General features: G+C 32.0%; 1 protein-coding gene across 1 annotated transcript in view; it reads right to left on the minus strand.

Moving 5' to 3' along the window:
- Positions 1–10,547: 10,547 nt before the first annotated feature.
- LOC118200046 (protein phosphatase 1H) overlaps positions 10,548–16,404 on the minus strand; it is a 52,001-nt gene continuing 46,144 nt past the window's right edge. The window contains exon 11 of the mRNA XM_085817132.1: positions 10,548–13,375. Coding sequence (XP_085673258.1) covers positions 13,165–13,375 — 211 coding nt within the window. The 3' untranslated portion in view covers positions 10,548–13,164. The remainder of the gene's footprint in view (positions 13,376–16,404) is intronic.

Below are 16,404 nucleotides of genomic sequence, written 5' to 3' on the forward strand. Positions count from 1 at the left end.
TGTCCGTCACTCATTCGATGTTTGCATCATAGTGTGGTCGAGAAATTGTTCTTTCCTCACGATGAGGCATGTATCAGTTTACTTAGTTCGCAAAGCTTAACCCAGACATTGCTTCAATACATAGAATTACTTTTGGGATGTAAAGAAAGTAACCAAAACATGTGAATTAACTTGGATAAGCGAATTTATCAACTAATCATTCAGGTAGTCACTATTGGTAAACACGACACTGAGATTAAATATCTCGCTATAAGTCTACTTCATAAAAGGAAAATTATGATAAAATGAATAGCACATATTCTGGCATTTTCGATGTTGAAATTATCTGCTCTTTTGCAGCGAATAGTCCATAACTTACGATCACTTGGAAAACGATGGTATGTGATGCCTTGACTTTTAGTTTTCCTTCTATAATTCTGACACAACGCTATAACACAACTTGCCATTTCCGACTAGGTATAAAAGCAAATTAACAACACAAATCAAACGTATCCCAGATCAAATGCAACGAATGTAAACAAACGCCGAGAACTAACGACTGTCACCCACATGACGTCATGCGCAGGTGGCATAATTTTCTCCCTGCACTACGCATCGCTCTTGGGCCCCCCCTGATTTGGAATTACTAAGATGGAACAACAGCGCCATCTAGTGAACGTGACATTTTAGGACCGTTTTTCTACTAGGCAGTTTCACCTCCTTCATTATACTCCGTGGGTGGTACTAATCTTGCTTGGCAATAGTCCTTAGGTCTGTCAATCTCTTCTTTTTGTTTTATGTGAGAATAAATACTTCCTTTAGTACATAACCCGAACAAAGAATCGAAATTGGAATTTATCTCTGTCTCAGGCACTTTAAACTTATTTCTTTTAACTACTAGGCTAGGGTTTTTCTACTAGGCAGTTTCACCTCCTTCATTATACTCCGTGGGTGGTACTAATCTTGCTTGGCAATAGTCCTTAGGTCTGTCAATCTCTTCTTTTTGTTTTATGTGAGAATAAATACTTCCTTTAGTACATAACCCGAACAAAGAATCGAAATTGGAATTTATCTCTGTCTCAGGCACTTTAAACTTATTTCTTTTAACTACTAGGCTAGGGTTTTTCTACTAGGCAGTTTCACCTCCTTCATTATACTCCGTGGGTGGTACTAATCTTGCTTGGCAATAGTCCTTAGGTCTGTCAATCTCTTCTTTTTGTTTTATGTGAGAATAAATACTTCCTTCAGTACATAACCCGAACAAAGAATCAAAATTGGAATTTATCTCTGTCTCAGGCACTTTAAACTTATTCTTCAGTACTTCCAAATAACTTCTTTGGACATTTTTGTCAGCAGCTTTTTGTTTTAACTTTGTTAACTGTGTTTCCAATGTACGTTTTTCACTAATATCTCCTTTAGTGACATTTTAATTAGCAAAAGTTAATAAACAAATAAAGTGCTTCAAAAAGGTACAATGAGCTTCAAGAAAGGGGGATGATACTTATCCTTTTGCCTCTACAAAACTTCAGTCTGGAAGTATCCTGTATAATCCTTCGTTTCACAAAACCGAAAGTAATATCACATTCTCATAAACTTCATTAGCTGCTCCGGCTTGACGGACCAAAAAAACTTGAATTATTCTATTTCCCGTCGACAGCTATATATCACAATAAAATAACACCACACACATTACAGAAATAGCACACTCTAAACTTCAATACATTTATTTTCCATAGCGACACTCTGGCGCTAGGTTTCTTTCATACAGCGTAACATATGAATCGCAACTTTGAATGTACAACAAAAATCAAGTTTCTTACAGACTATAATTCAGCGCCGATTCTGGTGGCGCATGCCAGGGCTAAAGGGCTAGTTCATCAGCTTCTCGCGGCTGAAACCGAAAGAAGAGACTGATGACGTAGTTGGGTTCGCTTGGTCAGTTCTGCTGTTCAGTTTCTTAAGCATTTGCTTGAGAATCAAAACGCTTTGAAAAATAGTTTAATAACCAGTATGATCCGAGATTTTAGCTCATGAAATTGCAATATACATGCATTTATATATGAACTAGAAATGTATTTACGTTAAACTCTAATACGCGTAAAACGTAAGTAAAACATGCATAAACATAACTATTTTTTAATTAACACATATGCGTAAACATAACTAATTTTTTAGGTCGAGTGTACCCTAAACGTAGTAATTCTTTTTCATAATCATCTTTTTAAATATATGTAAATAATAACCCACCGATAACATACGTAAATTTCTACATTTACGAAGAATTCTTTTTGCGTTAAAATATAAGTTAGTCGCAAAGTAATTTGCATTATAGAAATATTAAATAAAAATATGCAAATACATTTTGAGAATACATGCTAAAGACATTACACATCTATCTAATTAAAAATTAGTTAATGCTAATAATAGATTTTATAACACATTAAAACGAAACAAATTTCACTTCTTCCATTTTTGCTTTTCAATTAGCGTTGATAATGAGTAGCAGAATTTTGTAAGCTTTTGCAATGTCTATCATGAAAGCATTATTATGGAATATCAGTATCAGTATTATTATTTAACGTCAATTACTCAAAAAATAATGAAAATATTTTAAAATAGTATTTATATATTTTGTAATAATAGCATGTATTCTTACATTTTAAAAGTATATGCCCTGATACTAATATATGTTTATTCAGAATTTCATGGTTTATTTTATATAGTAAAATTTAGCAGTCTAAATTAGTATATAATAAATATAATATTTTATATAGTAGTCCAAATAATTAACTGAAACGTGCATAAATTAGGTCACAAATTAAATGAATAATAAAGTAATGATTCAAATTATTATTTTTGGTAGGAATAATATGAATCAACTTACATGATTTTTTTTCCTATATAGTTTGGTTCGATAATCCTCTATTACTCTTTATCCATTTATTTGCTTTCTGGTCAGCTTTTCTTGCCGATACAAGGGTTGCATTCCTGTTCAAGTGCCGAACCCTTATAAATGTTCGTAAACGGCAAAATAAACGAATTGCATTCTTATTCACGGAGGGAAAAAGTTTCTCACGTTCAGAAATGAGATTCTGAATTACACCTCTACATTTTCGAAAAGAACTGCCATGAAAAGAACGGAAAGCATTTTCCATTTTCATCATCGTTTCCATCCAAACTGGTGATGGTACAGTTAATCCTCCTTTAGATAATAAAAATATCCAATTTGAGTCGTTAGGAATACCTACGAATTTTTTTGATATTTCACCCAAAGTAGGATCTTTATCTTTCACACGATATGCAATATAACCTGCCACATAAGCGAGCGATTCTTGTTCATATGCAGATATATCTTTCGTTGAATCATAAATTTCGGTTTCCCAAGGAAGTGACGTACATTCATCATAGATGTCTTCGTAATTAATTAAATCATCTTCGTATAAGGAAGACTCAAACATTTGTGCTTTTTCACTTGAAGAAAAAGCTGTTTCCAACAGCTCTTTTATCAAATATGCTTCAACTTTCTTCACATCTTCACAGTCATTAGCATTTGTCTTTAACGACAATTTAGGCAATTTATTTGCCAATAGCAACCTTTTCAGACGAATTATTACGTCTGATGGAGACGGATGGTCATTAAAACGCCCTAGACCCCGAATCTGGCTGAACAAGCTTTCTAATACATTGTGAGTCAGTCTTGATGTTAAAATATATTTCACATTTATAGATTTTACGTCGTCAAATAAACCGAAAAGCGAATTTATCGATATGGTAATACCTTTCTGAAAAGGTAGCATTGTCTTCTTTCCGCATACTCTGCGATCAAAAATCATTTGCTTAATCTCATTTAATTTTTCTTTTTGTACTTCATAATAGCTTTCTAGGCCGAAAGCAGCTTTTAAAGGCTTATTGCTAGGGGGTAATGGTACACTACTATTCATAATGTCAAAAAAATCATCAACCATTGAAAAAAAATACTTGTTGCAGCATTACCAGTCAAATGCATAATTGCTTTAGCCGTTGTGGAGGAAAATAATGCTTTTGCTGGTGCTACTTTCTGTCTCTCGTTCCCTTTTACAGATAAAAATTGAGGTTTCAGTTTATAGCACAGTTTAATTTCTCCGATATCTTTATTGAGTACTTCATATATAACGTCTTTGTTTATAACTGTACCATTTCCGAGCATAAAACCTTTATCAAGAAAATGGTTTTTCAAAAGCTTTATGCAATGCGGCATATCAGCGAAAACCCATATTTTGGTGCGGAACTTGGGACTGTAAAAGAAAGATTTATCTGTTGAAGTTTGTAATTCTTTCCAAAGGGTCTGACTACCTCCCATGTCAGATACAATTGCTTTGACTCGAAGCCCAGACGATTCAAGTGCAAACAAAATGGAAGACAGAAGATTTTCCTTCATTTGACGATCGAAATCAAAATAAATGGGCTGTTTCCATTGCGAAATGAGTCCTCGAACCAATACAAATTGAGTCTTTTTAAAAGGACCTAATATCTGATCCCATTTTGAATCATAACAGAGTCTTGAATCTATATGAATTTCATCGAAACTTAATACGCATAATCTTTCTTCGTTTAATCAATAACAGTACATCATTTAAAATTCCAGGAATGCAACTGAATCTTGAGCATCATCTTTTCAGTGTACTTGCACTTGGAAGCGGAATACCCATTTTTTCTTTCCAGAAGTCGTATAACTTTACGGATAACGATCTGATTACTATGCTTTATGAAATATCGTCTGGAGACCATTTAATTCGCTTTTTTTCATTAATGCATTTATTTGAGTTTCGGTAAATATGTTTTGAATATACGTTTTCATTTTTCTTAGTTTTTCATTTTCTTGATTCACTTTTTTAATGTCTTTCCTCAGTTTCCGAACTTCTTCTAATATTAGTTTTCTATTCCTTTTAAATCTTTTTCTTTGCTGGGAGATAGTTTTTAAATGCTGCTTTCTCTCAGTTTGTAAAACAGAAACCTTATTCTCAAGAGCTGATAATTTTGTGATTAAATCATTCACATTTTTCTGGAGGTTGGAACAGTTACAACATTGCTGAGTAATATTATTTTCAGTGAGCTTTTCATAGCTATTACTGTTATCGTTTTCAAGTTCCAGACATGCCTTTTTAGGACTTAAATTCTGAATTCTTTCAAATGCACTTTGTAAATTTTTTCTTTTTTGTTGCCTTTCCTGCCTTGGTGTATTCTGATAAATAACCAAGTCAGGAATACAAGCAGTTGGAATAGCAATTGACTTCAGTATCTTTTTTGTCGGTAATCCTAGCAACCTATTTTTCATATCATCCTCATAATCAGATTCAGTGAAGTGAATGCTGCATATTCGAGCACTCTTTGTGTTAACAATATCCGCTCTTCGACACCTATGCAACCATTCTTTCGTTAACTGAATATTTTTGTACGAAAATCTATGAAATACCACGCTAGTTTCTTTCGTATTATGATACATATTGCTACAGGTAGCAACGGCACACGATACCATTTTTTCAATGATTTCTCATTACAAGAACTTTCGAAATACAAAATCCCTTTAAAAGTATCATCAGTTATAACTTTCAAATAAAAAAAAAAAAAAAAAAAAAAAACTCTTTCTCTGAAACTAACAGGGCTAAAGAAAGAGAATCCAAGAACTAAAGATTCAATCTTTCGCATTGATGCTCTGGTCAGTCGACGACGGGACGAACCCAGTGACGTCACATAACATCCAGTATCCTCCCCAAGAGGGGTTCGTGTCGGCATCGTTCTTCTCAAAGGGATGACCCAGCCCTTCTCTTTCTTTAGCCCTGGGCGCATGCGCTATTAGACAAGATTCTCCTCTGTCGCCAAGTGCTTCTCAGGTAATACAAAACAGAATTTAATCAAACCCTACTTAATAACCTTTGGTTGGTAGTTTCCAGAAACCAACAGGACTGGGACGAGAAGTTACCGTTTTTACTGGCTTACCGCAGTGCTGTCCATGAGACTACCAGCTATTCCCCACCTCAGATGTTCTTCTGTCGTGCCCTTCATCTGCCTTGTGACCTCTTGTTGGGTCGCCCTACAGATGTGCCTTCATCACCTGAGGAATATATCCAAAATCTCAAGGCCCAGTTTGAAATGATGCACAATTTTGCAGGAGAGTGAGTCAACTTGGCGACGGAAAAGATAAAGACTGTACGACACTAGAGCTACTGGAGATCGATTCAATGAAGGAGACAAGGTGTGGTTGTGAAATCGACGGAAAGGATTCTGTCCTAAACTACAGTCACCTTGAAATGGTCCGTAGACAGTTCTAAACAGGCTGAACGATGTCGTCGTTCGGATCCATAAATCAACGAACTCTAAACCTAAAGACGTTCATTATGACAGGTTACTTCCTTACTATGGTTTTAGTACATAGTATATATAATTATAAATAGTATAAGACCATGGTCCTTTTTGTTTCCAAATTTGTAGTTGATTTGTTCTTTATTTAGTATTTGATTTCTTTTAAGTTACTTATTCCAATTATTGTTTATGTTGTTTATTCAGTTTTGACCAAACTATTCTTGATGCCAGTGCTGCCAAAAATGATTGCGGCTACCCTAACGCAAGAAAGGAAGTATAATAGTAAATAACTATCTAAGACTAATGTTTTAATTTAGATGAAAGGTTAATTTCATATAATACTTTTTTATTATTATAATTTATATAAAAAAAGCTAAACATGACTGAATGGAAGCATAAGAGTAAATAACTATTTCAGATCATTATTATAATTTATATAAAAATTGCTAAACATAACTGAATGGATGCCTGCATCGCTATTTCGCTACCGAGTTATCGCTAAAGCTTACTTTCATCTCGTTTGTTGTTCAAACATAATGTTCTATTATGAATGATGCCTTTTCTTTGAAAAAATTCTCGGTAAAGTGCAGAATCGTTTTCTTTTACTTTTTAAGTGAAAATAGGTCGATGTGTACATAGATAAAGTCAAGGGTGTGCGCACTGCCATTTTTTTGCAATTCTGGAATTTTTTTTTGGAAGTAAAAATAGGTCGATGTGTACATGGATACCGGGTATGTGCAATTTTTAAAAACGCATCAAGCAGTGGGTGATTCTGCACTTTAACCAAAATTCTATTGCAGACTTTTCATCATGGGCAATTCCCAAATTGTTAAATCCATAGGATATCAAAAAAGGATTTAAAATCAAAAAAGAATTTAAAAATTAAACTAATATTTCAATGACATCTTAAGAAATAGAGAACTATATAAACTTATGCAATCTGAAATCAGCGCGTACGCTAGATTTGGCGTGCTGTAAAATGGGCGCTTTTGCGCATACATTTTCGCTGTAATTTTTTTACGGTCTCAAAACGGAACAGTACCATGCAATTTTATAACATTTGTACACATGACCATTCTTCATTAAATGTTAAATCTGATTTGGTATTGATAATTAATTACAGTACATATATCAATATAATTGCCGAGCAAAGGGTAAAGACCACACTAGGTACAATATAAAAAATACGGATTCATTCATTATTAGCCATATAAGTTTGAATTGCAAATAAAAAAGTATTATATGAAATTAACATTTCATCTAAATTAAAACATCAATCTTAAATAGCTATTTACTATTATACTTCCTTGCATTAGGATTGCCGCAATTATTTTTGGCAGCACTGGCATTAACAATAGTTTGGCGATTTTTTAAGGCCCTCAAAAGCGAATAGTACCAAATTTATTCTTTGCTGAGGTTGTATAATGAGTATTATGGATCTTTGGCCCAGCTTCAGTATAACACACGCAGAATTTTAACAAAAAAATATCACCGAGAGCGGCGATAAATGATATGATGTGGTAACTGACAGACAAAGTAGACAGATGTCTTGTTTTGCACCCGCTAAGTCTTTCTGCACCGATGGGCGAAATTCAAGCATAGGTGCGAAGGAAAGGTATATAGAAAGAGGGGCAATTTCGTATTTGAGGAGAGTAAAAAGGAACTTCGTACATTTTGTACGAGTTCAAAAGGCCAGAAAAAAAAGATGGGACAAAATAAAATTTAAAATAAATGGTTCAAAATAATAGAGGGTAAAAAAAAAGGGCCTATAGGAAGAAAAGGAAAAGAAGTAGAAAATATCCTAAAATACGATTGTGTCCATGAGTGTAGTTAAAAGGAGAAGAATCTGTCTTCATTTACAATAAATAATGTCTCACAGGTGTGTGTGTGTAGTGAGTGTGTTTGGTAATGGTGAATAGATGTGTTACTGGGAAAAAAAAATATTGACGGTGTTAAAATGCTTCGTATCAAGGTATTTAGCATAGAATATAAAGTAATATGTATGCTTGCATCCTGAGATATCAACAAAAGTCATCAAACAAAAGTATACATTAATTTAACTAAAGTAACTTATGCTATTTTCGTTCCCAACATTTTCATACATTTTTCAAAAAACAGCAGCAGACAAACAACATAGAACCATATACAATACAAGACCACAACCGCAAACACATAAAAAAAAAAAAAAAAAAAATATATATATATATATATATATATATATGTGTGTGTGTAAATTACTGAGTATATGTATTAAAACACAAATTAAACATAGTATTTATTAATTTAACTATCATACTTTATTACAGGATGAATTATTTTACAATCATAATTTATTACTAGTTAATTAATGCTAGTATAACATAATGAGGCACACTGTTATTTATATAAGCTCATAGTTCTAAGAATTCATTTAAGGCGGTGAACAATAAACCATCCCTTACATATGGACATTTAACAGATAGCAAGGAACAGTACGAGAAAAAATCGGTGAGGTATAATATTATTTAAAGGCGAAAATATATTCAAGCGATCTAAAAAAAAAAAAAAAAGAGAGAATCCAGAATATCCGAGAGGGAAATAGCGCGATGCCCGAATCCCCAAATTTTCCCTCTCACAAGATTCCTCAAAACAAGATAAGGGCTTTGTAAGTGGTGACAGACGTGAACTGACAACGTTGGCGTCTGTTTGGAATTGATTCACAAAGGAAGCCACAAGCAATGAGTAATTTCAAGTATTTTTTAATGCTAAAAACTGATGAAAAATTAAAATTTATTGATTTAAAAGCACTTATTTATAGAAATTTGATTTAGTTTAGATGAAAGAAAAGTACTTATCTTAAAATTCCAGGCTTTCGTAGTATATCCTCACACATTGTCCGCTGTTTTATTCTCGTCAACATCGGAGCAGAAATTCTTTGGAAAGATATAGGTTTTGTAGAAAAAACACTATTTCAAAGTAATTTAATTGATAATCACCAAGGGGAAAGGAATTTTTTTCACTTTTTTACGGAGCGCTTCGAACGTGCAGCCGTTTGCCTCACGCAATGTAAACAAGAGGATGGAATTACGGTTACAGCTAATATAGTAGTCCGTTACATTTATTCAATTTCAATACAAATTACCGAGATATCCATTTACTCATAGTTAAATCCACATGCCAATATATTCTTACTTTACCAGTATAGGTTCTCTGAACAGGGGCGTAGCTAGAGGGGGGCAAGGGAGGGCATCTGTCCCCGGGCGCAGAATCCAAGGGGTGACAAACTGATGTTATGACATTTTAGAATTAAATGTTTTCCTTCCTTGGCAAGCAGTAGGGGGCACGAAATCTTCAGTTGTCCCTGGGCGCTGAAAACCCTAGCTACGACTCTGTCTCTTAAAATTTATCTCGCACTGCATTGCACGGGGAAATAAAACATTTTTTAATTAGAATTGTATTGAAATTAACTATCTAAACACAAAATTCGTAACACTATTTTCGGTGATTGTTTAACGCTGAGATATTGTAGAGGATACTGTTTTGGAGATCAGATTTTTGCATTTAGTTATGGATTGCTTTAAACCTGCTGTTAGTGATGTTGTAATTAAGGGGTTTAGTCTGGACACCGGTCGAGATCGATATCGGAAAACCAGTCGGGATTCTCTTTCCACTCGACAGCAGAAGGGAGAGCGAGTCTGGCCCCTTCAAATTCCGTCGGCGGAAAGTGAAGTGGAAATTCTGTGCGGAAGTGACGTTTATTGCATAGCCAACCAGTTTTTTTTCTTTTTTACACCTTAAAAGAATTGTTTTCACTTACCAATATTTGTCTCCCACAAATGAGAATTCAAAACTGTGACAAATCCACGAGGTTTAAGATCTTGCACATTCCAATATGCTGCTTATCAGCAGAACAAAGTAAAAGTATTTTAAAAGTAATTTCACCTACTTCTTTTAATATTTTGTAACAATTGTTCTTATATGACTACTGTAATGAATTAAACCGATATTTCTAACACAATATAATATGCTGACTGCAAAATTTCTTTCATGCACCACTATATGTATCAAAATAAAATGATGAAATTTTGTGATAATACATAAACTGCAAGTCTCTTTTTTTTATGGCTTAAAAAAATTCAAATGGCCAGTCTCCCCCCAACAGTAATATATTTTCTAATATTTTGATACTTTCCTGTTTATTTTGTGTTCAAAAATGAAATACAGAAACAAATGAAATTTTCGAAACAAACTCATTTTAGTTGAGTTTTTATTTAACAAGTTTTACTTTTATCAGTTGGTAACAGAGGGTATTTTTATTTATTTAATGGTACAACCCCTTCTGAGATATAAGACTGTAGATTACAAGTTTTCATAATTATCATTATTTGTTATTTTAATGCAAATCAAAAACTATTTAGTGCTCAGATTTTAATATTTTTATTTACACTGTTAGCATCACTCCAAAACCAAAAAACTTGCAACATAATTTTTAAAACAGTTGAATACAGATGTGGCTTTTTTCCAAAAGACTTGTCTGGGATGTTAAGGAAATCAAAGATACATTTTGTTTTTACAAAGAATGATGGAAAGCAGAAATAGGATCCAATATTTGTTTCATATCGTGATTTCAATACATGATTAATTATGATTAAGCATGTTGGTTTAGTAGATTTTGCAAAATGCTCCTCTTCCCCCTAAGTTTGAATAAAGTCTCACCTTGGCAACAAAGCATATTATCTTTATATTATGACTTCTGCTTTTGGGCTAGGCAAGTTTAAGAACTGTTGTCACATAAACATATGTTGTCATATTGATAAATATAAATCATCTGAATTCTTTTTCTCCTACACTGTATATTTTACATCTTCTGCTACTGAATTTTCGATGGCTCAATGCACCATTTTGATTGCTACTATCTTCCCAGCTTTCAACGAGCTTATTCTTTTCGGTTCTGGAAATTTTAATTATATTGAGCAAATTTAGATCTATTTATTTAGTGTATACAGTTATCATATAATATTTTAAGATGTTTAAAAATATGATTTGTTAATTTTTTTTTTCTTCTTTTGGATGATCTAGGAATGTTCAAAGCCTTTCTCAAATGCATAAATTACTGATAACTGCTTTTCCCCTTTATGAACGGTTTCATAGGAATGCTATACTTTTGTAAATCAGGGGAAAATTTGTATCAATTTCTACAAAATAATTCAGTTATGTACAACCTCTGTATTACTCTTTTGTATAGTTTAGAACATGCATGTCAAAGCAGCAAAAAATGCAGATTTGTGGTTTTGGTATAATGCTGTTATGCAAATATCAGAAAATTGAAACTAAAAATTTTAACTGATTTAATAATACTATATCTATCATTTAATTCTTTTTGACATTATTAACAGAAATTTTATTTCTAGCACTCTAAGTAGTGTATATATATCCACATGCATGTATCACAGACTTGACTTCATCTTTTAAAATAATACTTCTAACTTTATATCAGTTGAGAATCAAAGCTGATGGACAAGAATATTTACACTGTTTTTCAGTTACTGCTTAAAAAGTCACTATGAATTAAAGCTAATAAAAGTGATTACAGAGATCAAGTACCTTAATTATACTTCATAATCACAAAATATATTTTATATAAATAATAAAATTGCATGCATCAGATATAACTGAAAAATAATTCTCACATATACTTACAAGTATAGTCAGTGAATGATAAGAAAATATAAATTCTTTATTAAAAGTAATTTATAAATATGTGCACTGAGATTTACAATTTTTTATTATGGAAATTAAAGGCTTTTGAATATGCATGTAGGTTAATACAAAACTTTATATCACACCTATTAGCTCTCAGACAATAATTTAGATTTTTTTGAAGGTACAGCTTCCTCTTGAATAAATATCAGATGTGTAGAGGATATATGAAAATCATCATTTTTAGGCAATGATTATTAAATAAATAAAATTCACACAATCATATGAGGCAAACTGTTGGTACAGTTTTGAGATATTTACAAGACATATTTTACATCAATGGCCAGTATTTTGAAAAACATTCAACTAACTTCTTATAAAATATTCTGGCACTTTTATTTTATATAAATATTCAATGAAATTCTTTTTGATTTATGTATAGTAATTTATAATGGTAAACAATTCAAAGTATAATTAATTTTATGAAAGACTTTCTGAGGAAACTGGCCCATATTCACATTATACTTAGAAAAAATTATATATATGTATATATATATATAATTTATTTTCTAATAGATTATTTAATAACATAACCTAGTTCAGTAACTAGAATTTGAAACTAAGAGGAACTACCAGCTTTCAATAATCTTAAACACTCAGCCATTGCTGAGCCATTTTTATTAGAAAAAACGTATGCAGTGTGTATGAAATGAAATTAAGTACCACAAATTTGTTAAAATTTCAAATAATTTATAATACATTATTCATCACAGATACAAACCAAGTAACTAAATAGCCAAAAAAATTACAGAAAACGTAACTCAAAAACTGTATATGAAATACTTTGCTTTAGAATATGTTAAAAAGTGGATTATTTGTTTTGCTGAACATGCAGCAAATATTTGCAATTAACGGCATGTATATAATATAGGTCAAAACGATCTTTGATCATATAATATAACCATTTAAATAACAGCTTATATTAAGGATATAAATATAATACTATAAAAATTCCTAAGAAATATAAACAAATTTCTACTAGATATGCAAAACAGTTAATTTTCAATTCCCCTACAAATGACATGAGATATGCTGTTAATGTACATGAAAATTTTATAGAATCAGTTTATGATGAACTAAAGATGTGTGAACTTAATGATGAGAAATCTAGCTATGCTTAGCTTGAGACTGAATATAAGATGCCAGCTCATCTCTACTCTTTTCCCACTGTAAGTGTTCCTCTTTGTATGGACGTAATGGTATCACAAAAACACTAATATCATCTATTGTAGCTAATTTATTGTCAGCAGTGCGCCAGTTTCTCTCTCTAAGCTTGCCCCGTGAATGCATGACTAAGTCTTGAGCAGCGGATGTGTACCTAGAATAAAGATAGTACAATTAAATAAAATGCATAATGTTTCAAGTTATAAATAAATATTAGCTAATAAAATCTTATTTTTATCCTCTAATGCAATGAAGAACCATCAGCATATGCATCTACAATATTTTCATAGTTTTAAACCTGAGCAGAAATTATAACAATTTAACCAGTTAATACATATAGTCATAATAAAAGCAAAGGAAAAGATGGAACACTGTAGATGCGTGATTAGACCCATATTGAAGAAGATTTTGATTGTGTAGTATGCTAGTAATGCTAACTTGGTAATATCTAAAGAACTTGGCAGTTGAAGCAGTTTTAATTCCACTTTTATTTGCAACTGATATTTGTGGCCACAATTACTTGGCACTCTAGTCGTGCCTTTCCACAGAAGATTTACATTTTTGATATTGTTGAGATAGAAAGCAAGCCAGCGAAATTATATCTTAGCACAGTAGAGAGCAACAGCTGAAGCGCATAGTTATGAAAGATGCAAGCACGGCAAAGAGAAAAGTTCTAATTTACAAAGGCAGTTTCGGTTTCCAATCATTACATCATCAGAGCTGCGCGGGCCATTGAGTGATCTAGAAATGACGCAACGCAGAGAAGTTATTACGATTTTAGAATAGAGAGGAAGAATTAATGTTTTACCGTTAGTTTAAACTATCATTTTGATTCATATATTTTTATCTTACATATATATATATATATATCTATATTGATACTTTTTCAACAGAACATACTTGTATTTAAATATTGTTGTGTCCCTAAAACTAAAGATGAATGTTAATTCAAAAGGTCACAAAATCAGAAAAAAGACAATTTTTAATATTTAGTATAATGCTGCAGAGATTTATGAGCTGTGTACGCTGGTATTCATAATAGTATCACAAATATAAGGCTAAGAAAAGAAAACGTGTTTGACAGAAAATCTTTACACAAAGAAATAAAGTTAAAAATATGAAATTTGTTGATATCTCAAGTTGTTTTCTTTCAGAATTTAGTAGATGACCACACAGTAACTAATATTTTTACAGAGTTTAAAATATACATTATTTTTGATGACTTAAATTTTGATTATCATTAGTAATACGAGTCGCAGAAAGTTGGAAAAGAATACTTATTATATAAATGCTTCTATCTTTACGTTAAATCTCATTCCACAATCTTCATATTCAATTCAAATTAACATCTTGTACATTAAAATTTTCTATTTTCAATCTTTATAATTTAATGTGTCCTTCCAGAAATATGCAATATCTGAAGAACTAACTCAGGGAAAAGAGCAGATGGCTAGAAACATTCTGATTGGTTTGAAGAAACTTAAAAGACACATGTACTGTTCTGTGGAAATTCTTTATTCTTCATATTCAAAGCACAACTCTTTATTTGAAAATAGGCTCTCTGGCTGTTATATTAACTTCAGTCTTGCCAACATCCTACAGCATTTAAAATTGTGCATTAAAATGTCAAAATGAAATATAAGCATACTAATTTACAACTAAATCTGACCAAGGATATTAAAAAAAATTCTTTATGTAATTAAAAAGATTTAGTATTAAAACTGTATCATCCTTCAAAGCTGGGGGGGGGAGAAGTATTTTGGACAATAAATGGCAAATCACATCATGAATATAAAATCTCTTCCCGTGAAGTCATTGTCTGAGTCACCCACGGTCAAATAAAAATCATGGGTGACTCTGACATTGTTTGAGGTATACATTCCATATCCCTAATTAATGTTTCATGAGGGGAAAAAATCAGAAAATGTTGATTTCTATTGATAGAATATACAGCACACTAAGATCCTTTAATCTTGAAATCCATCATGGTAGAATTTAATTTCATTAATAGCTAAAATACAGCCAACTGACCAGATAATTAAAGCATGTTTTAAATATTCTTACAAGAAAAAGTTAACAAAATTAAAGTTGTTATATAAGCATGGGCAATTAATGATATCTCACCTCACCACTGGTTGTCATACATGAAACATCATTTAATTCATTCTATGGCCCGCTGTACCACATATGAATTTTTAGACAGGACATTTAATTAGCATTTTTTGTTGCCACTAGCTTTGCATGTCTGCTATAGTGAAATTTATCGAAAGTGAAGTATGCTGATTTTATTCTTTTGCAATGGTTTTCATTTTTGGTATTCTGTTTGGGAATGAGAGGTAGATTCAACAAATGTACATGTCTTCTCAATGCTTCAGAGTTCTTTTTTTTTTTGGGGGGGGGTGATATAGAGTAGACTTCAATCATTTTAGACATTTTATTCCTCTCTTATTTTTTCTAGCCCTCTTTAGACAATATTGTTTTACAACTAAATGGCAAAACAGAAAGGTATTTAACAGTAGAGTGTACACAAATAATAAATGAGTCTTTTCCTGACACTGATGACATTTTTGCAATAAGGACATATTTCTTTGTTTATATTATCATGTGCCTGGGGTTTTGTAATAGATTGAATGCACAGAGGTCTGATAATAAGTTAATAGAATTTATAGAAACACTTCAGAGTTCTGGAACTTTCCACAGAAATACTCATACAGATATTCACAATAAGACAGAGTACAATCAGTAGTAACACTTCAAACTACTAAAAACATTAAACATAATGGAATGCAAAGTGCATCTAAAAGGGAGCTCGAAACAAAGATCGAAGTCATAAACTTGCACCACCAACTAAGATATGATGCTCTCTCCAGTCTTACCTAGCCACTGAGATATTTCTAGCACTTTCTGCTTCTCAAAATTACTGGAAGGTATGAGGCCCACATACGGTTACAGCTAATATAGTGATCAATTATAGTTATTCAATTGCAATATGGCCTTGTTTGATGATTTCTTGATAAATTTGGGAACAAAAATTAGTCACCAAAACTGTTGCTAGCTTGGTGATATTTCACCAAATTAACAATAGCCATTTACTCAATGTTAAAGAGACTTGCCCCTGTATTTTTATTTTTCCAGCAAAGCATCCTCCCTCTAGATTTTCATGTTACATTTCTCAGAAAAAAT

The sequence above is a fragment of the Stegodyphus dumicola genome, chromosome 5 (genome assembly GCF_044657685.1).
Source record: "Stegodyphus dumicola isolate Sdum_Otavi_A_Nest chromosome 5, ASM4465768v1".
Classification (NCBI taxonomy): Eukaryota; Metazoa; Arthropoda; class Arachnida; order Araneae; family Eresidae; genus Stegodyphus; species Stegodyphus dumicola.